Raw genomic sequence first — 21,027 nt, forward strand, 5'->3', positions numbered from 1 at the left:
TAGGCTCTTTTAGATCCCCTCTTCTTCAAGGGGAAAAAAGGGGATGAAGGTCACGGGCAAAATGCTGAGAGGTGAGTCAGGAGAGGAGGCTGGCATTGGCAGTAAGCTGTTCTAATCCTACTTCTTTTGGTTCACTAACACTGATGTTCTACCAGTATTACTCCTTTACATATTAATGCATAATTATTAATGAGAGTGCCATAACTGAATCGTGAAACTTCACAGTGCTGTGATATCAGTCATGGCAAGTGGAGCTAGGCTTGTAGAGATGCTGTGGATGCCAGAAAAAGTCCAACATTTTGGATCAGTCTGGGGAGGTGAGAACCACAGCTTTAAAAAGACAAGAGATGAGATTCCTTGTTGATCCAGTTCTGTGTTCTCTGTCTAACAGATGGTGTTGGATACTGCTGAGAAATCCCTAATCCCCTTTATTCCATGCTGGGAAGTCTTGGTTACTGCTCTGCCCTGAGATGGGAATAAGCCCAGCTCCACACCCTGCAGCAGACAGCAATTTTCTTCCTTTCTCAGGATGATGCACAAGGCAGTTTAGGATGGGAGCTGCAGAATTTTGGAGTGAGCTGAGGTGTTTTTACATAGAAATAAGTAAATAATGTGCACATATTGAAGTCACTAGACGTGTGCATGCACGTGCCTGAAATCAAATACGTCCACAAGGCCATTTACTCCTCAGCACAAGAAAGGCATGAACTTCCTGGGGAGAGTCCAGTGTAGGGCCGTGAGGCATCTCTGATGTGAGAAGGAGCTCAGAGAGCTGGGGTGTTTTACCTGGTGGACAGAAAGCTGAGGAGGATGTTGTCAGTGTGTTTGAATACCTGATTGAAGAAGAGACTCTTCTCAGTGTTGCCCAGTGAGTGACAGGAGAAGAGGTGGTGGGCACAATGTGAAGCACAGAAAATTCCATCTGAACCTAAACCCCTCCCTTTTTTACTGTGAGGATGGTCAAACACAGGGAGAGACTGTTCAGAGGATTATTGAATCTCCCCATCAATGGAGTTATTGAAAATCTGACTGGAAACAGTTCTGGGCAAGCTGCAATAGCTGACCCTGCTTCAGTGGGCAGGTTGGACTAGATCATCTTCCAGCTTCAGTGATTCCACTTCTGTGATTTTGTGATTATTCTTGATGCAGATTTGGAATTGTGTGGATTATTATTAAGAATAAGGGATAATAATTACATACATACTTTATTTTTAAAAGCAGACTATGCCCAATAGTTTCTTCCCACTAGAATTGCTGACATTTAAAAAGTCTGATAGTTAATTGTGATATTGTTAAAATTTAAAACACAAATGACAGGTAGCCTTTGAGCAGGCAGAAGAATATTATCTTGGAGATGATGACTTGGAAGTACTCATCAAGAAGTACTGGAAGCTGAGAGAAGGGAGAATATAAATGCTCTCCAAACTTCAGTTCAGTACAGCACACAGCCTTGGCTCCTGCCAGTGAAGAGTTTGGTGCTCTGCTCTTCTATCCAGGCTACTCAAGGATCACCTTGAGCTGCTGCTCCTCACTGCTGAAGGGAAAGGGATATCACCTGTGCTTCTGAGCAATACCTGCCACAGGTGGGTAATGCAGGGCCCTCTGCATCCCCAGACCTGGTGAGGTGGGAGCTCTTGGAGATGCCCTTACACTGACTCCCATCAAAAGGCTGGCAATACAAGAGCATCCCAAGAACTCTGGCATGGGGGAGATGGATATGACCCATGTCCCGAATGTGCAGCTCCTGCTGCACCCACCTGCAGCCAGCATCCAAAGGACAGAGTGTCCTCACTCTTCCTGGGTTGCTGGCTGTGCTTTTATACACACCCATGGTCCTGGGGGGCCAAAGGAACCTCACTCCCGAGTGAGCACTGCTGCTGGATTCCTTGTGGAGCTGCAGAAAGGGCATACCACAGTGAGTATCTGGGGAAGAGAAGAGCCAGCTGCAGCATTCCCCAGCTCTCCCGATCCCTCACTGCACACTGAGGCTTTACAAGCAGTCAGATAATCCTGGGCATTTGTTTCCATTCATAAGCAGATGCCAAAGTGCTTCAGAAAACATCTCTCTCCATCCTTAAGCACTGTGTGTTGCTGACACCTGTGCTCTGGGAGCCCTTTAGGACAGGAATTGTGACCATTGCGACCATTACTCATTATCCTGCCCCAGACAAACCTTAGTTCTTTCAGCCCTGTATGTCTTGGGGGTGGGGTGTAGTTACAGGAGAGGTCGAGGTGTTTGACTTAGTTTGTGACTGACCAGTATTTGAGTGGGATTCTTCTTCCTCACACCTGCAGGGAAGTTATGCCAGTTTTGAGGCATCCAGGAAGCTGGAGTTTTTACAATTTTCCAGGTTGGCTTCTCACACTGGGAACTCAGCTTTTCTTGTGATTTTTCCTAAGTGTCCACTTGAGAGTGTATGTACAATGTCATCCTCAATACATCTGAAGAGAAGATGCAAGGTCTGGAGTTTGCTGTATATCTGGGATCGTAGATGGAGGGAGTTTTCACACACTTTGCTTTCATCCAAGGTCTAAGAAATCTCTGAGCAGAATATTTCCAAGAATACTTCTGCTTCCCAACAGAATTTTTCCCAGAACAGGAGAGTGTACTGGCCAGAGGAATCAGAGCAGACTGTTAACTCTTCAGCCCCTTCCAATCCTGCTTCCTCTGCACCATGCTCCTGGCTATCACCTGTCAAAGTGGTGCCTCTGCCTCCTCTGCCTGTGGGAAACATCCAGCTGAAGCAAGGCAGATTTAGATGGATGTGTGGCTTTAGCCCTGCGATCCCCACTTACTGTGCTCGTACCTGAAGGCTCTGAGGAGAGCCAGCTCTGGCTGCATGAGGGCCATGTGGCCTTCACCCAGCACAGGACACCACGAGGTTCTTGCTCCACGCCCTTCCCTGGCTCACAGCTCTCTTTGGGCCCAACCCTGTGTCTTTTGTAAGTGAGGCCTATGTGAGAACATCCATCAGATCTCACCTTTTCCTGTGCCAGTCTGCCCATCTTTGACTGTTTCACCTTGAGACTCTGACAGAGACCATGGAGTGAAGCATATACAAGGGGAGCCTCCACCATGGGCAGTACAGATTGAAGATCACAGTGTCTTTCACTTGGAGAACAAAAGCCAGTATCTTTGGTCCTCGTGATGCTCCTGTTCTGGACTACACCAGCCAGCAGCCCTTTCCTGGGTCTGTGATGGAAGGAGGAGGTGTGTGGGGATTCAGGACTGGGACCACAGTGTCTGTGTGGAGAAAAGTTGGGCCTGGATGGCAGGAAAAAGATCCCAGCAGGAACTGCAGCTAAAAGAAATGTTCACAGACAAAAAGCTGAGATTATGTGTCTCAGTTTTGCTTCTAGGAGTTCAAATGTTGTGTGAACAAGAGTCTGGAAGTTGCCAGTCAAGCCTGGAACAGTAATGGAAGAGATTGCCTGAAAAAGTGAATGTGGTTTTGTGTCATTGGAAAGCAGGAACAAGGTGTTAACCCTTGTTAGCTCAGGTATGACCTGGAACTGCTGAGGTCACCTGCCAGACCTGATATGTGGTCCATGCCAGTCTTGAAGATGGGCTTGCATTCTCCAAAATGTCTGTTTTCCTTTGGCCTCCAAGGCCAGTACCAGACATTGCCACCCCACGCAGTTTGTTCCTCATCACTTGCATGCCCGTGGCCACGGCCGTGCTGCCATCCCAAGGGTTCCCAATCATGGCCCAGTCTTACAGAAATCACAATGTTGGTGGAAAAAAACAATGAGATTGAAAAACAATACCGTGGGGTGCTTGCTCTGCTGGCTGTGTTTCAGAGGAGCTGCACGTCTCCAGCCAGGAGGGCTGGACGAGGGGAGAGAGGACATCTGAGCGTGCCTACACGCTGCCTCCACATTGTCCTGCTACACAATGCTTCCGGGTCCCTCAGGGCCAAAATCCTCCTCAAACATGCCATGTCTGCCCTTCAGGGTGTCCTGGCAGTGCCTTGCTGACGTGCAGGGGAAACCTCAAAGGTGCCCAGCCCTGACAATGGCTTCCAGAGCAGTTGTGCCTGTCACCCTGCCTCCCCCGGGCCTCCGCCTCCAACACTGCTCCTCAGCCAAAATGCAGCCCACAATGGCCTCAACCTCCTCCCTTTCAGCTTGTCCCAGCACCTCCTGCCCACTTGGGCTGTTGCAGTGTGTCCCCATCAGCTCAGAACTGTGGCCTTTTCACATCGGTATTCCCAGCCTACTCCACTTAAAATCATGGAATCTGAATTATTTGGGTCATCGGGGACCTTAAAGCTCAACTCGTTCCACCCCCTGGCACAGACAGGGACACCTTCCACCATCCCAGGTTGCTCCAAGCCCTGTCCAACCTGGCCTTGGACCCTTCCAGGGATCCAGGGGCAGCCACAGCTGTTCTGAGCAATGTGTGCCAGGGCCTGCCCACCCTCACAGCCAAGAATTCCTTCCCCATACCCCATTTAACCCTGTCCTTTGGCAGTGGAAAGCCATTCCCCCATGTCCTGTCACGCTATGCCTCGTCCAAAGTCCCTCTCCTGCTCTCCTGGAGCCCTTTAGGCCCTGGAAGGGGCTCTGAGGTCTCCCTGGAGCCTTCTCTTCCCCAGGTGAGCACCCCCAGCTCTCCCAGCCCGGCTCCAGAGCAGAGGGGCTCCAGCCCTGTGATCAGTGTCGTGGCCTCCTCTGAACCTGTTCCCACACATCCACATCTACCTTGTGCTGGTGGCCCAAGAAGTGGAGGCAGCTGCAGGTGGGGTCTCACCTGAGCAGAGCAGAGAGGAGGCAGAAGAGCAGCCTCATGAGCTCTTGCTGGTGGAGGATGGGGAGCAAGGCCTTCCCTGTGTTCTGGCCTTGCTGAAGTCATTTCACACGTGTGCTGGTGGCCAGCAGTGGGTGACACAGTCTAAGCTGACTCCTGCTTGCACTGGGTCTAATGCCTGCAGAGCCCAGGGTCACCCCAGGCACCACCAGCTGGCTGAGGGCTGAGCTGCCCACAGGTGGGCAGGGTGGCACCAGTAAGGGCCACACCAGCTGCTGGAAGGGAGATGCAGTGGTGTAGGATTGCTTTTACTTTTAAATTTTTTAAAAAGAATTGTTGAACTTAGTGCTTGGTAGAGTGGAAAGACATGTGTACACTGTTAGAGATGTGGTGAAAGGCACTTCAATGAGCGCTCTCCAGAGAGCTCATACTCTGGATTTATGGCCTGCAGCAGAAATGGAAAGGTGCTGGTTTCTGTTTCCTGCACATCTGCAGATCCACAGCCTTTCACTGTTTCTCGGGCACCTCTTTGGTCAGTACAGAATGTGCTCTGTGTTTATGCCCCCTCCTTCCCTTTAGCAACCCTTCAAGGAACACAGCTCAGAGAGCCTTCAGGCTGTGTTTGCTGCCAGGGGCTCTGAGGGGCTGCTGTGGCCTGGGGACCAGAGGGAGCAGATCCCTGCTCCACGACCAGCTTGTGCTCAGCTGAATTCATTCCCCTGACTGCCTGTGCAGCAACAATGTGTGGAAGGGCTCTGTGCCCCGTGGAAGCTGGGTAAGAGGATCCTGGCTGGTGCATTGAGCTCCAAGTAGCTTTGTTCTCTCTGAGGCTGACAATTCTTGAGTTGCCAGGAGATGGGCACTGGCTTTCAGAGGCATCTGAGCTTCCCCGGACAGAGCCAAGGGACTCTTTCCTCCTGAACTGTGAGGAAAAGCCCCTCTGCTTTACAGCATGTCTGCTTTTGGGGCTCAGGGCCCTTTGGGGTGATCTGGTGCCCTCTGAGTCCCTCCTTCCCCTGAGATCCCTGCAGCCTGTCCTTGGCTCACTGGGGACACCCTCCAGGCATGTGCCTGGAGACGTCAGTGAGGCAGGAGCCAGGGTGCAGGGGGGATCCTGGGTGAGCTGAAGTAATGGTCAGCACATCCATGGGCAGTGTCTGCTGTGGAGGCCCTGAGAGATGAGTGAGGTGCTGTGGGTCTCAGTTTGGCTGGCCTGGTGTGGGCTCTGGCACAGACAGGACCTGAAGGGCTGCTGGCCAACACTTCATCTGGGAGAAGAGGGTGTGGGAAGTCCCCCATTGATCAGGGAGCCCCACAACCCAAAGATCTTCTATACAGACCCACAGTGGACTTTTCCACAGCTTCTTGGGGAAATTGTTCATGTGAAGGGCAGTGCTTTCACCTGTATCAACCCTGCCATTATCTCTGGGTCTTCCTGGGTTGGGCTCTCTCAGATGCTGCTCCTCCCTTCAGCCAGCTCCTGAGGTGTGAGCCTGAGCCCTGGAAAGCTGACTGTGCCAGACTCTGGCCAGCCTTGGGCTGACTCCCTGTTCCTCTGCCTTCAGTGCCATCAAGAGTGTCTGTATCTGTTTGTCATTGCTGTTCCCCCACAGTGGCCAACACCTGAGACACTTGGCTGAAACTGTATAGAGACCCTTTGGATGAGGGCTGCAACTTGTGTAATCCCAAAAGAAAGCTGCTGCATCTACCCCACAGCCTCTCCAGCCATGGCAGCCTGACATGTTCAGGAGCTGTGCACAAGATCTGACATTTTGGGAACCCCATGTACCTGCTGGGGACTCCATTTCTGCTACACTGGCCATGCAGCATCATGCTGCTCTTGTCCTCAGTGCTGCTCAGCTCCTGCTGCCATCATGATGAAGAGCTGTCCCCTGATGGCCCAGAGCCCTTGGAGAACTCACATGTCCCTCTGCTGGGGACAACTTCTGCCCTGTGTGCCTTTGGGTACCTCAGTGACTGCTTGAAGATACTCCCAGCAGCAGTGCAGGGCAGGGGGTTTCAGGCAAGTTTCAGGAGTGTTGCAGTTAGTCTGTGACTTGTAATGATGCTCATTGTGTCAGTGGGGTTTATTTTAGGCTGTCTTCCAATTCGAGATTTCCTTATGGAGTAGGGATATGTGCTGGGGAATTTGAGTTTATGCTGAGGATCATAGAATTGTCCTGGATGGGAAGTGACCTTAAAGCTCACCCAGCCCTATGCCTGCCACAGCAGGGACACCTTCCACTATCCCAGGCTGCTCCAAGCTCTGTCCAGCCTGGCCTTGGACACTTCCAGGGATTCAGGAACAGCCACAGCTGCTATGGGCAACCTGTGCCAGGGCCTGCCCACCCTCACAGGGAAGAATTCCTCCCCCAATATCTAATGAAACCTGCTCCCTGTCAGTTTGAAGCCATTCCCTTTTGTCCTGTGACTCCAGGCCCTTGTGAACAGTCTCTCTCCATCTTTCTTGCAGGCTCCTTTCAGGACCTGGAAGGCCCCAGTTAGGTCACCCCAGAGCTTCTTTTCTCCAGGCTGAACCATCTCAATTCTCTCAACCTTTCCCCATACTTCATCTCTCTAACTGACATTGTAGTCCTCCTCTGGACTAGCTCCAGGAGGTTGATCCCACCTCCAAAGGAGCATTTTGTTTCTGGAAATTGACCTAGGATGAGTCTTTCCCAGTCCTGTGCATGTGAGCAGCCTTAAGGACATGGAAGAAAATGGCTCTGTGTTTTTAATGAGCCAAACAGGAAAACAGATCTTGAGCATTTGCAGGATATCAGAGGTCTGAATCAGGATTCAAGTCGCACAACAGGCCATGTTTTTCCCAGTTCCCACTTGAAGATTGTAGCAGAGCTTTGGATTTTGTCACTAAATTTTGGGACCCCACCTTCTAATCCTTGGGTCTTGCCCAAGTTTTCATCTCAAGTTTTTCATCTTGAGATAAGACCACAGGCCTCAAGTGCAGAGGAAGGAAGCAGAGCCAGGCTCTGTCTGGTGAGTCTGGCTTTGCATGGGAGATCCTGTTATATGATGTCCTTGCACTTTGATGCCACAGACTCTGTCCTGGTCACAAACTCAGAGCCCTGAGCAGCAGATCACAGGGTACAGCTCACAGGAGTCTGTTCCACGGGACCTTGGGAGGCACCAGTGCCACAGTTCTGCTGCATAAATGTTGGTGATTTAGCTCTTCCCTCCTGAGAGCAGGGGTAGGGAGGGTGGTGTCAGCTCGCGTGGACACAACACAATTTCCCAGCTCTCACTCTTGCAGTGCAGACAACACCCAAGGCACAGCATCTTCCACCACCACCAAGGTGCTCCTCACGTGAAAGAGGACAGAAACCAGCCACTGGTCAGCAACAGGGCTCATTTATTATCTCATGAAAATGAGTGACAAACAGCTGCAGTAACGTCAGCAGAACCAAAGCTTTGCCCAGGCCTGAGCTCTGAGTGCAGGGCTCCCTGCTGCACTGGGTGGCACTGGGAGGGTTTGTGATGGAGTCAATGGATTTGGGAGATCCCTGAGCTGCAGGGAGTGGACTTGAGGCTGTTCCCAGTGGCCTGTGTCCTCCTGATGCCACCATCCCACAATGCTGATTTCTGTTTCCTCCTTTTACATCAGCTGCCTGCCCTTCAAACAGGAGAAGGCACATGCAGTCCCCAGAATGGCTACACTGTGTGTGGGACATGTACCCAGAACCAAGAGCCTCTTCCAGGAGTGAGGTTTGGGGGCAATGAGGCAGCAGCCAGACCCCATTTTCACCATGTCTGACCAGGAGTCAGGTGGCTACAGACAGGAATGCCCTAGGTGTGCTGTGCTGTTTGAAGCGGGGTGGAGGGGCCTGGTGTGCCCTTGGGTGCCTTGGCTTGGTGTTGCTGGGTGACCTCAAGCAGAGCACATGGGTTTTTCTGGGAACTGTTTGGGTTTGGCTGCTGGGGATTTCAGAGACCCCTTGTAAGTCACTGTGGGTATGATTGGAAAACTGAGCATCCCCAACTCCTGGTCTTGGCTGGAAGTGAGGGTTGTGTCCAACCCATGAAGCTTCCAGGGAATGAATGGGGATTCCCAAAGCAGAGGTGGTCTAAAACTTGGGTGTACACATGGATGTGCTGCTTTTGGTGGCGCGAGACAGACACCAGCCCATTTCCAGAGGTGTGTGGGACCTGCAGAGAGCCCTAGAGGACAAGGGCTGGGGTTCCTGTGGATGGCCACATCATCACAGGCGGCCATTTCCAGGGGTTGCCACAGAGCAATGGCTTTGGCCAAGAGGTCTCTGCCTTGAGAAGAAAGCTTGGTTTCGCTGCAGGCTCCTCCTGGCTGGTGATGCTGCAGGGTGGGCAGGAGGAGGTTTCCCTGACCCACTTCCTGAGCCAGTGGGGCTCTCTCCCAGGCAGTTCCTAGCAGAAGTGAGACTCACACAGGGATTGTCTCCTCCCATGGCCAGCCCTGAGTGTCTGGAGCTCAGTCAGAGCCCTTCTAGGCCAGGGGCAGCTGGCAGAGCGGTGCCTGTTGCCCAGGCAGGTATGATGGGGATGAGGGTAGACAGGTTGTACTGGTGCTTTTCAGGGAGCCGTTTGTGTCACCTTGCTGGCCCCTTGGCACTGCTGTTGGCCCTCGGCGTGTGCTGTGGGGCCGTTCCCACGGCTGCTCCGAGGAGGTTTACAAGTGAGATGTGTAGGGCGGCGTGGGTGGGGAGGGGAGGAAGGTTATCCGGAGGCTGCTGCCAGACACATCCCGGCTCTCTGAAGTTATCAGCACCTCACTGTCATTGAGGCAGGGGCAATGCTCAGAGCAGCCCCTCTCCTTGCCCCTGGTGCCCACCCTTTGCTGGCAGGGGATGAGTGTCATGGAGGGGAAGCTGTAGCTGTCAAGGATGGGGCGCACTCCCAGGGAATCAGGTGTCTCACACATGTGGTCGATGTCGGAGAAGTTCACCAGAGCCTGGGTGGAGTCATAGGAGCTTTTCTCCATGTCACCAGCCCTGCAGGACTGAGGAAAGCTGCTCTTGTCCTGCCCTTTCTGCCTCAGCAGGCGGAAGTCATCTCTGAAGTGGGGGTTGAAGAGCAGGTAGAGCAAGGGGTTGAGGCAGGCGGGCAGGGGCAGGACCACAAGGAAGACGGATTTGATGACCTCTGGGGTGATAAGGAAGAGATTGAGGGTAGAGGAGAAGGTGAGGAAGGCCACTGGGCAGTAGAGGAGGCAGTTGGTGAAGATCAGCCAGGCCACATGCTTGACCATGGCGCAGTCCCAGACAGCGCTGAACTCCCCCTTCAGCAGGTTGCAGTAGAGTCGGATGTAGGTGCCGGTGATGGTCAGGAAGCAGAGCATGTTTGTCATCACCAAGGCCACGGTGAAGCCCAGGGTGGTGGGTTTCCCCTCTGGGATGGGGTATGGGAGGCAGAGAGGGGATGCTCCATATTCCCCAATGGAGAAGAGAGGCAGAACAGCAGCCACAGAGGACAACAACAGGCAGCAACCGGCAGCAGCCTTGACCTTGCCTAGGGATGGGGACTTCCCATATCCCCGCACGCAGGAGGCTGAGAGGCTGCACTGCACAGCAGCCAGGGTCAGCAGGAAGATGGCAGCCTGGGAGGCCAGCACGGACAGGAACCCTGTCACCCTGCAGCCCACACCCGACTCCCATCTGGCGCCGTAGCGGGCAAAGTGGCCGTAGGTGAGGGTGTCCACGAGGGCCAGCATGCTGCAGGAGATGCCTGTCAGCATGTTGGCCCCAGCGATGGAGCCCACGAGGAACTTCACCGGGGAGAGGTAGCTGGGGGAAGCAAAGACAGCCAGGATGACCAGCCCGTTGCAGAGCACCGAGACCAGAACGATGACCCAGACTCCCAGGCGGATGATCCAGCTCTCAAACAGGTGATCACAGGGCTTGAAGGGACCTGGAAGACAAACCCCAAAGTTACACCCAGCAGGCACTGCTTCTCTCCAGTGGTGCTGCTCAGAGTGGTGGCCAGGTCCCAGCCCTCTCCTGGCCCCACCAGCCACATGAGTGCCTTGGGCTGGCAAGGAAAAGATGACATTGTCCCCCCTCTTCTGCAGCTGCCTCTTGGCTCTGCCCTGTGCTCCTGCCCCTACACTGGAGTACCTCTGGCATCCTGTCAGATCTTGTCTAGGGTGGGAAGAAGGTGCAGGGAGAGGTCAAAATGAAATGTAAGGAACAACAAACTGATCAGTGCTCCTAAAATGTAAGAAGGTCGTGACTCCAGACCGACCAACACTCCTGGTGTCAGCCTGGCATTTGTGCCCCTCTGCCATTACCTGCTCCTCCTCATGTTCCCCTGGGAGCTGGTGGTGTGGAGATCTGCCAGGATGCTGCATCCTGCTCTGGCTCTGCCAGCCTCTCTCTGTACACTCAAGACCTTGGCTAAGAGGTGTCTGTTTCTGCATGCATGGGATGAGCACCAGGATGTGAAGTGTCTGGGCATGAGGGAGAGAGGGAGGGAGCTGGTGTGGCAGGAAGGGACAGAGGGGTCTGGGCAGGCAGAACATGGAAGGATGTCAGGAGAAAGAAATAATAGAAGTGGATGGAGAGGGGAGTGAGTAAGAGAAGGTCATGGAGGGGTAAAAAGAGGACTGGTCTGGAAGCCAAAGGAAAAGAGGAAAGTGGGGAAAGTGGGAAATGGCATGAAATTGCCTCTGGGAGGGATTGGGATGTTTCAGTGAGTGGCTCAGCAAAAACAAAACCAGGGTGGTAGAAGTTTTAGGTGGTAGAGAGCAAAAAAATTAAAGGAAATGGAGAAATCTTTCTCATCTCAAGGGAGGTGAAACTCAGAATGCCAGGCAGCAGGACATGCCCTCAGCTGAAATCTTGTTCCTTTTGCAACAAACTCAGTAGAACAACTGGTAAAAAGTCTGTCCCTGCCAGTGTCCCACAGCAGACTGGCTGGAACCAGAGCTCTCCAGCCTCCAGGTGTGCTTGTGTAGGACCCCACTGAGCTATGAACAGGGACAAAATCAAAGGCAACTTCCTCGAGCCCCAGCCAGCCTGTGCAGTCCAGTGCCTCTCTCCTCTCCCTTCCTCAGGAAACAGAGCAAAGCATCCCTGCAGTTTGCAGTGCCATAGGTATGATCAGGACTCCAAGGACAAGGCCCTGCCATGCAATATTCTGGGCTGGCTGAGGCAAAGCCAAGTGTAAGTCATGCAGGGAATCAGGAGAGCCAGGTCTGAGTGCAGGTGGATGGAGGAGCTGGTGGTACCTGGGGCTCCTGGCCAGGCTTATCCTGACCTGGGCCTCTCCTCCTGGGAGGGCAGCTGCCTCCAACAGGGAAAAGGACACTCCTCACCTGTCCCCCATTTGGCCTCCAGCCCATCAGGCTTCTGATCTGAAAGGTCGTGGGGGATCCTGGGGACTGAGAGAAGCTCAAAGGATCCCAACTCTGTTCAAAGGGTTTCCCTGGCTGCTCACCCGGGCTTGGTGTGCACTGGATAGTGGGGTGCAGCTTCGACTCCTCAAGGTCCAGCTGAAGATCATCTGCATCTAGGTCATCTGGAGAGGAAAGAACAAGAAATGCTGCTCAGATAAGAACAAGCAGAGCCATCAGAGCTACCTGGGCCAGGAGCTTTTCCTGCTGCCTGTCCTGCACACAGACCTTCCCAGCCAGTTCAAAGTAGCTGCTGGTGAACACCTTGTCCCCTGCAGTCACTGCTGTAGAGGGAGAAGATCTTGTAAACGTTGGTGGGTTGCAGTGTAGCCAACCCCTCTGTTTTTAGGTTACTCCCAACATTTGAAGTGTGAGAGCCCCAGATCCCAGAGCTGTGTGACTGCGGTTCCCTCCTCCCAGCTCTCTTTATTAAAAGTAACGAAATACTCCAGCCTGTGTGGTTACAGAACACAAAGCCTTCAAATGCAGCTTCTCCATGGGAGCTTTCTGGGCAGGCCTTGTCCAATATTTGTTCACCAACAGGGATTTTGGGGCTTTGTTCAGAGGGAACCATCGGCCTCTTCTTGCAGCACAAATTTTTTGTCAGCAGCAACCACCACCAAACAGTTCCTCAGCAAAGAGACAAGGGAACACAACATTTATTGCTTTATTTTGTGCCCTGTAAAACCTTGGGACTGTGGTGCCCTGTTTTTAATCGTGGATGTTCCCAGGATTTGCTGAGGGATTTGCAGGCTGGTTGCCTGTGGGATTCTGCAGCCATGGGGTTTGTGCAGCCAGGCTGCAGAGCCCAGCCCTGCACCAGCATCTCTGTCATGCTGGCAGCTGCACCCGAGCCAGGCTGGGGCTTGCTGAGGGTCAGGCAGAGAGCCCCTGGCTGAAGAAGAAGCTGCTGGAAGGGAATGGGGCCGAGCCCTCAGCTGTGTGTTCAGTGTAGGCCATCACCAGGGTGAATGGCATCCTCTCAGCCTAATCCACGATGTACTTTTCTGCTTTGTTCCTTGCTCCTGTTCCCAAAGTCCTGCTGGCTGACAGCACTGGGACACGGTGAGGACAGCAGCTGTCCTGCTGCCCCGTTCCCAGCGTGGCACCAGCACAGCCTTCAGCTCCCAGTGGAGATCTTGGGAGGGTTGTCTGCCAGCGGGAGGAAAGGGAAAGGATGTGGTTTTGTTCTTGCTACAGCCTGGTAGCCAGAGAGCTGGATCTGTGGCTGTGGGATGAACTCTCTCTTGGATGAATGGACTGATGCTGGAGCCCAGGTGTGCACCTGGCAGCTTAGACAGTGGCCAGGAAGGCAAATTTCCACAGCACTGAAGATAAGGCTGACCTGAGTGGGATTTATGTGTCTAATCTGTTTAGAAGTGGTGCCTCTCAAGAGCTGTGCTCCCTGCCTGTGTTTGAAAATGTGACTGGGATTATTTGATTAAAGGATGATGACAAATAACGTGCTATCTTTAGTGCCTCCTGACAAGCTTCATGGCTTTCTCGGCTTCAGGGAGCTTTGGAAAAAAAGGTCATTTTTAAGATCTGTCTGTGTAAGAATTGAAATATTACTTCTGCTTTGGAGCCTGGCAAGGAAACCCTCACAGTGGGATGGAAAAATATTTCATCCTTGTATTTTATAGTCTTATAAATCTCCAGTGTCTTTTCCAGCCACAGTGCGGAGGCTGTGATGTGCAGTCACGATACCCAAATAAAACAGACACAGCCTTGCTCTTTCTGTGCTCTGCTGAGACCCAGCCCTTGGGAAAGTGTAACCTGTGCCATCCATTTTCTCCTCAAAGCCTGGTTTTAAGCCCAGGTTAAACATTTTCCTGAAGTGAAGGATGATCTTTTGTTTTGCCTGGACTACTGAGCCTGCTGGGAATTACAAAGCAATCCTTAGTCAGCACAGTGGGATTCAAAGTGAAAAATGTACCTCTCTCTGCTAGAAACCCGTCAGTCTCCAGCCTGGGAACTGTGGAGAAAGGAAAATGGCTGTTATGTCCCAGCAAGGCAGGCTGCATTGATTTTGAAGAAGCTGTTATTTATTTGAATTTTGCTGAGGTGCCTCCACTTTCTGAGGTCTTATGGGAAAAATCCTCTTTGCCAGCAGTGTCCTTTCCATGAGAAAGGGGCTGCCTGTACCAAAAGTCAAGTGAGAGGGAGAGGAGCAGAATTGCTGGGGAAAGGATGGAACAGAAATCACTGGGCTGAATGCTTTACCCCTTAGTGCTGTCTGCTCGTTCCCTGCTCAGTCCTGTCTGTCTCAGCCAGGGCAGTCCCTGGGGTGCAGGGACTTGGCCTCTCCTCGGTCTGAGGGTGGCTGCAAGAGGCCTGGGCAGATCCTGTTTGGGGTCTGGAGTAGCTTTTTGAATGACAGGAGTAGAAGTGGCTCTCTAAGGACCCTGCAGGGTTTGCAGGTAGTTGCAGAAGCTCCTTAGTAACTTCACAAGCTGCTGGAGGTGCTGGGCTGGGGGAGCAGTGTCCCACTGCCCAGGATATCCACACACATGTGCTCCCCTCTCCCCTCCCACAGCTTTGTTCCATCATTGCGAACACATGCTTGTAAGGGAATTCATCCCCTTCTGTCCTCAAACCAGAGGTCCCAAGGGCAGCTGCTGGGATGGTGAGGGAAGTGCCCCAGGGCACTTTTCCTGCCCTCCTCTGCAGCACTGTTGGGAGCTGCTGGGGGCTGCTGGGGGCTGTCCTGGTGGCAGGTCCCTGAGCCACCTTGGGGTTCCTGGTCAGCCACAGGGGCAGACTTGGGGCAGGGGTACTGCTAAACACTGCCAGTTGTAATCCAAAGAGGCTGAGATAACTGGGAGAAGAGAAGGCTCCAGGGTTTAGAGACCCTTCCAGTGTCTAAACGGGTGCCAAGAGAGCTGGAGAGAAGTTGTGGCTGCCCCTGGATCCCTGGCAGTGTCCAAGGCCAGGCTGGATGGGGCTTGGAGCCACCTGGGACAGTGGAAGGTGTCCCTGCCATGGCAGGGGGGGCCACGAGAAGAGCTTCAAGGTATTTCCCAACCCCAAACCATTGCAGAATTCAATGATGTCCCAAACATATCAACGATATCCCAAGTGCTGGAAGTGAGACCTTAAATATCCGTTTTGGCAAGGTGACAGAATGATGAGCTGTGCACTGAGCACTCTAGTTTGGGCCCCAGGTGGCTGTTGCTCAGATGAGGATGGACACACTCGGGTGGACATCCCCCAGGGCCCTGAGGGGATGGGGAAGGGCTGATGTGGCCCTGGGGGCTGTGGCACTGTGTGCTCTGAGTCTGGAGCCCGTGCTCCCTCAGGTGCTGGGTGTGGGAGCAGGAGAGGCTGGAGGAGCCACGGCCAGGCAGGGCAGGGCTGGGCATGGGAGCATTTCCTATCCCTGCGTGGCTGCCTGGGACAAGCTGCCTTTCACTGCCCAGCCTGAGGTTCTGGGCACTCCTGTGGGAGGGACTGGAAGCAGTGCACAAGGCTGAGAGGACAGAGCTGTCTGGAAGTGTTCCCTGTCCCTCTCACAAGTTCTCCCACAGTGTCCAAGTGCCCTGACAAGCCTGGCTGGACCTGCTGAGACACAGCCCCAAGGTATTTTCTCTTCAGCAGACCACTTTCCCTCTTGCATGAAAGGAATGTTTGGGAGCTTTTTTCGTCTTTAATGAGAAAGTGTTTCAAGTTTCATATAACCCAGACTAATGCCATCAGTGGCCATCAGAAAGGGAGAACAGGAAACAGAAATAAAGCCATGATTAATTAAGTAAAACAGCAATATCACAAAGCCTATATCATCAAGAGCAGACCCTGCTGCTGAAGGTCTGGAGAGTCATCTGCAAAAGCTGCATATCATAAGGAATGATGTTCCTATGCATTTCCATTTGTACCTCTATGCTTTGGTATTTCAAAATAGATCCAATTCTTTAACATCTGAAAATAGGAGCCTTTATGAGCTGCAAACAGTCTCATTTAGTCTTAGAATCAGTCAGCATTCCTCTCGTGGTGCTGGGACTGGCCTGGAGGCCTGGACCCTGGGGTAGGTTTTGGTCTGCTGGCAGGGCCAGGTGACAGCATCCTTTGGGACATCAAAGACTTTGGTACCGAGCAAAAGCAGGTCTGTGGCCCCTTGTCACAATCTAGATCTTTCCACAAATGCCATAATTTGCTGGGCAAACCTCACAACTATCTGCACTAGGACTGCTACCGTATGGGCTGCATTAATGATGGAAAAAGTGACCTGGCTCAGAATGAAATCCTGCAGCAATGACTGTAACATGACTCCTCTGTACTGTCTGGCCAGTGTTACCACCAAGTCTACCATGCTTCCTGGAGCCACATCATGTCAGTAGGAATCACATTTGCTACCCTCTGCATGTCTAAAGGTCATTCTAAGGCTGTGAAGGATCAGTGCAGGAGCACAGGGCTTGGGGGTCACTTCTGGCTGTGTCACAATGTGTCTTGTCTTCCAGCAGCTCTGGGTCTGAATCTGCCTCCAGATGCAGTCCTGCCTGCTCAGGCTGTGGGGGCACAGCAGGGCCCCTGGCTGGGCTGATGCTCAGTGCTCCTGGGAGCAGGTGGGTCAGGGCTCTCCAGGGGCACAGCCCTCTCTCCATCTCCCATGTGGATTTGCCTACAGGATGTCTCAGGCCTCGAAAGTGCACGGTATTTACACAAATATATAAATAGAAGCAGCATCCAGGCTGTGTTCTGAAATGTTGTTTGCACTCTCCAGCAGTTACAGAGGAAGCAAAGGGGTTCATGTTTTTCTTTGTGTTATTCTGAGATTCTCTTGCAGAGGGATCACACCAGTGGGGCTGGGAGTGCAGTGGTGCCTTGCACTCTCTGCTGGCTCCTGGAACTGGCCTCATGCAGTCTGTGCAGAGCTGCACTTTGGAGCACAGAATAAATTGACTCTTGGACAGAAAATACTGTTTGACCATGGAGCTTCATCTTCCCTGCCTTGGCCAGTCCCTGTGCTGTGTTCCCCAAACGTGTCCTCTTGTCACACCTAACCCTGACCTTTGCTGTAACACCCAGGGTGTGCACAAAAGTAGCACACACAGAGCTCTCTCTGCCTCCAGTCAGTGGGATATTCCAGGTATTTGAGTTCATTCTCTTACTCAGATTAATCCCAGGGTCCTTCCTCTAGTTGATGTAAGAACAAACAGTGATGTCCTGCCAAAGGCTCCACATGGCCCAGAAGTCTAATGACCAAGCCCAGTTGTCCCAGATAGCCTCAGCCACCTTCCAGTGCCTTGAGCAGTGTCCCTCCATAGCCAGCAAGGCCAAATTGACAAACGTGCCCCAGGTGTGGGGGCTGCCAGGTCCTTTGGTTCCACTGTGATTGTTTGGATCTGCCAGATCTACTCTTTCTCCCACACAGGGTCACCAAATGGAGCGTGTTCAAAGCAATGGGCCACAGTGTTGAAGAAGGCTCAGCCTGCCCTCCCTGAGGCAGTGTCACCTCTGTCAGTGCACCACTCCTGCAGATGCAGGATTGCACCCCAGCTCCCAGCCCTGCCCAGGGCTGATCACCATGCAGGCTGTTTACTCACAGTGGTTGTCAGTGTGACCTGGGAACAATTCCAGGGTCCTCTTGTGTGGATCCTCCTCCTCAGGGGCCATGTCTTCTGCCTCCCACTGGCTGGACACCCTGAAGATGCTGCTGCAGCTCCCGTAGGCACAGCACTGGTAGGCGTAGGGCACCTCCAGGACTCTGCACAGAGGAAAGCAGAACTTTAAGGTGTGTCCCCTCCATTGCCTGACTCTCCATTGCTTTGCACTTTTTGCTTAGTTCCTTCAGTTCAAAGATGAAACTCATCTATACAGAGTCACAAAATATTCTGGGCTGGAAGGAACCCACAAGGATCATCATGTCCAGCTCTGAAGTGAATGGGCTCTACAGGGATCACATCCACAATGTTGGTGCTATTAGCACCGTGCTCTAAGCAGCTGAGCCAACCTCAGAGTCAAAAAAATATGGAACACTTCACGAATTTCTGTGCAGGAGCCATGCTGACCTTCTTTGTATCATTCCAGTTTTGATACCTGTGCTGCTGACATGACAAAAGCTGGTCTGTGTGGTGATGGTCACAGTGGAGAGGGATTTTGCTTTGGTGAAGGCTCCATGTAGGACAGGGTGTGGTCCCAGGGCAGCCCATGGTGTCTCTGCACCACTTTTGGTGCTTAAGACACTGTCAGTCAATCGAATGTTGTCAAACACCAGGTTTGGAAACTGCTCTTAAGTTCCCAGATAGTTCCTTCTCCTGGTTCCAGCCAGAACAGGGTTAATTTTTGCAGTAGGTGTGAGGGAGCATGGCCAGGACCTAGAGGTTATTCTGTACCATGTTACTCATTGCTGGGGGCTAGGGGGAAAGGAGAAAATGTGGTGGGGGAGCCATCTGGTATTTGTTTGTTGTTGGGGGCTTTCCACGCAAATAACTTTCTTTTCTTATACTTTTTGTTATTAATATTGTTGATGTTACTGTTTGTGTCTTATCTCATTGCTGTTTCCAGTAAATTGTTCTTATCTCAACCCATGATCTTGGCCTTTTGTGCCTCCAGTTGGGGAGCAGTGAGTGGTGCATGGTATTAGCAGGAATACTAAATTGGAGAATACCAGTCCTAAACCACCACATTCCTAAAAACCCTTCTGCTGTTCTCCTCAGAATAAATAGCCCCTCTCTCCAATATGCAATTTACAGTCTTCAATTTTTACCCCAAGGCCATGTTTTCCCAGGCATTCTTTCCTTCCTTCAAGGGGACAAGCTTCCCTAGAGCAAGGCTCCCCTTGCTTGTTGAGGGCACCTTCAAACTCCAGTTCCAGGAGTCCCAGCTCAGGCAGGGAATCCTCAGGTCTCCCAAGTGAAGCAAGTTCTTTAAATATGTCTGATTTCTACTTGAAAGTTGAATTGTTAGTTGCTAATTACAACATGTGTTGCAAGGTTAATTCAACAGCAGCTGAGCATCATCTGGATGCAATACCAGGCTGTCTGTCAGCAGCTGCATTTTTGGCTTTGCTGGAAGTCAGGGAGACTGCTGATGAATGCAAAGGAACCCCAGGTTTTCCAGACAATTAAGGTCCTCTGACAAGATCAGTAAATATGGTAAAACTCTATATTCTAAAAATATGCTTTTGTTTTATGTTCCCAAACATTTCTGGCCGAGCCCCGGGAGGGTCTGGAAACTCTGTATACAAGCTTGTTTCCTGTTATAAGCTCCAAATTAGATCCTATTATTGAAAGGTGGTAGGGAGGTGCAGATCCTCCCAGCAAGGCTAAGAACTGCTCCCAGATGACTCTTCCAGACATATTCCCCAAGAGTAAGGCTGCTTAATGGCAGTACCCGAAATTTGGGGAATGTTAATGGGTCTGTTGCCTGGCATGGTTCACTGAAGCACTGCTGCAGGCTCAGTTTCTCTGGTACAAACACAAACCAGCTCAAGAGATGTGAATGGAACTGATTTAGAGCAGAAACACCCTGGAAGTGCTGAGCTTGACCCACCCTGCAGAAGGGACTGCCTGTTGGAGCAGGTCCAGAGGAGCCCATGGAGCTGCTCCAAGGGCTGGAGCCCCCCTGCTCTGGAGCCAGGCTGGGAGAGCTGGGGTGTTCACCCGGGGAAGAGAAGGCTCCAGGGAAAGCTCAGAGCTCCTTGCAGTGCCTAAAGGAGCTTGGCACTTGTGAGGGTGCAGCTTGAGTCCTGTGTCCAGTTCTGGACCCCTCAATTCAAGGAAGACATTGAGGGGCTAGAGTCAGGAAAGGGAAATGGAGCTGGGGAAGGGTCTGGAGAGTAAATCATATGGAGAGTGGCTGAGGGGGCTCAGCCTGGAGAAAAGGAAGATCTCCCTCATCAGCAGGGACCTTATCACTCCTTACAGCTGATGATTGTAACAAGGTGGGGCTTGAACTCTTCTCTGGGCACGAAGGGGCAGGGAGAGAGAACATGGCCTCAAACTACACCAGGGGAGACTCATGTTGGAATCAGGAGGAATTCCTTCAAGGAAGGGCTTGTTAGACACTGGAAAGGGCTGACCAGGGAGGTGGTGGTGTCCCCATCCTGGGAAGTGTTCAAGGAACAAGTGGATGTGGCACTGAGTGCTCTGGGCTGGTGACAAGGTGGGGACTGGTCACAGGTTGGACTCAATGACCTCAGAGGTCTTTTCCAATATTAATGATTCTCTGGTTCTTTGGTTCTGTGAAGAAAGCTGGAGGCAAACTTTGGACAAGGGTCTGGAGGGACAGGACAAGGAATCCTCATTTCCTGCTGGAAAGGGCAGGGTTTGATAGAATATTGGGAAAAAATTCTTCCCTGTGAGGGTGGGGAGGCCCTGGCACAGGGTGCCCAGAGCAGCTGTGGCTGCCCCATGCCTGGAAGTGTCCAAGGCCAGGCTGGATGGAGCTTGGAGAAACCTGGGATGGTGGAAGGTGTTCCTGCCCATGGCAGGGGGTGGAATGAGATGAATTTTAATGTTTCTGTCCAACCCACACCATTCTACTGTTCTATGATCTTGGGTGTAGAAAACCCTCCAAAAGCTCTTGGAACCTCCTGCCATCTGGGAACCAGTCATGCAGCATTTCCTAGCTATGAGTTAAAAAAGTCAGAAAGAGAGACCCTGCAGGCACCACTGCTGAGACAGCCTGAAGGGAGAGCTCCATGCTTCTCCTCAGGCCTGAGCTTTGAGCCCTGTGTTGGTGCAGTGATCTGTGACCCCAGCCCTGTGTGGAAACTGGAGAAGCTCCAGCTTTGGGAACCCATCCTGGATGAGTGGGAACATCAGCTTATGCATTCTTAGCTTGAAGGGAACTCCCTGAGACACCCAAGCAAGAGATGACTTAATCTGGAAGGAATTTGTGTTCTCTGGACCATGGGTGTCTAAGCCCGAAGGCAGGTGCCACACTGAGACCCAGGAGC

General features: G+C 52.2%; 1 protein-coding gene and 1 non-coding gene across 2 annotated transcripts in view; both read right to left on the reverse strand.

Moving 5' to 3' along the window:
* Nucleotides 1-8,125: 8,125 nt before the first annotated feature.
* LGR6 (leucine rich repeat containing G protein-coupled receptor 6) overlaps nt 8,126-21,027 on the reverse strand; it is a 152,007-nt gene continuing 139,105 nt past the window's right edge. The window contains exons 16-18 of the mRNA XM_039698583.1: nt 17,672-17,832; nt 12,176-12,256; nt 8,126-10,648 (exon numbers count right to left, since the gene is read on the reverse strand). Of these exons, the coding sequence (XP_039554517.1) occupies nt 9,411-10,648; nt 12,176-12,256; nt 17,672-17,832 (1,480 nt within the window). The 3' untranslated portion in view covers nt 8,126-9,410. The remainder of the gene's footprint in view (nt 10,649-12,175; nt 12,257-17,671; nt 17,833-21,027) is intronic.
* LOC120497306 lies at nt 18,090-18,182 on the reverse strand. Its single transcript, XR_005626477.1, has one exon. It is a non-coding gene; the product is annotated as a U6 spliceosomal RNA (small nuclear RNA).

Source organism: Passer montanus, unplaced genomic scaffold (genome assembly GCF_014805655.1).
Source record: "Passer montanus isolate IOZ18808 unplaced genomic scaffold, ASM1480565v1 scaffold127, whole genome shotgun sequence".
Classification (NCBI taxonomy): domain Eukaryota; kingdom Metazoa; phylum Chordata; class Aves; order Passeriformes; family Passeridae; genus Passer; species Passer montanus.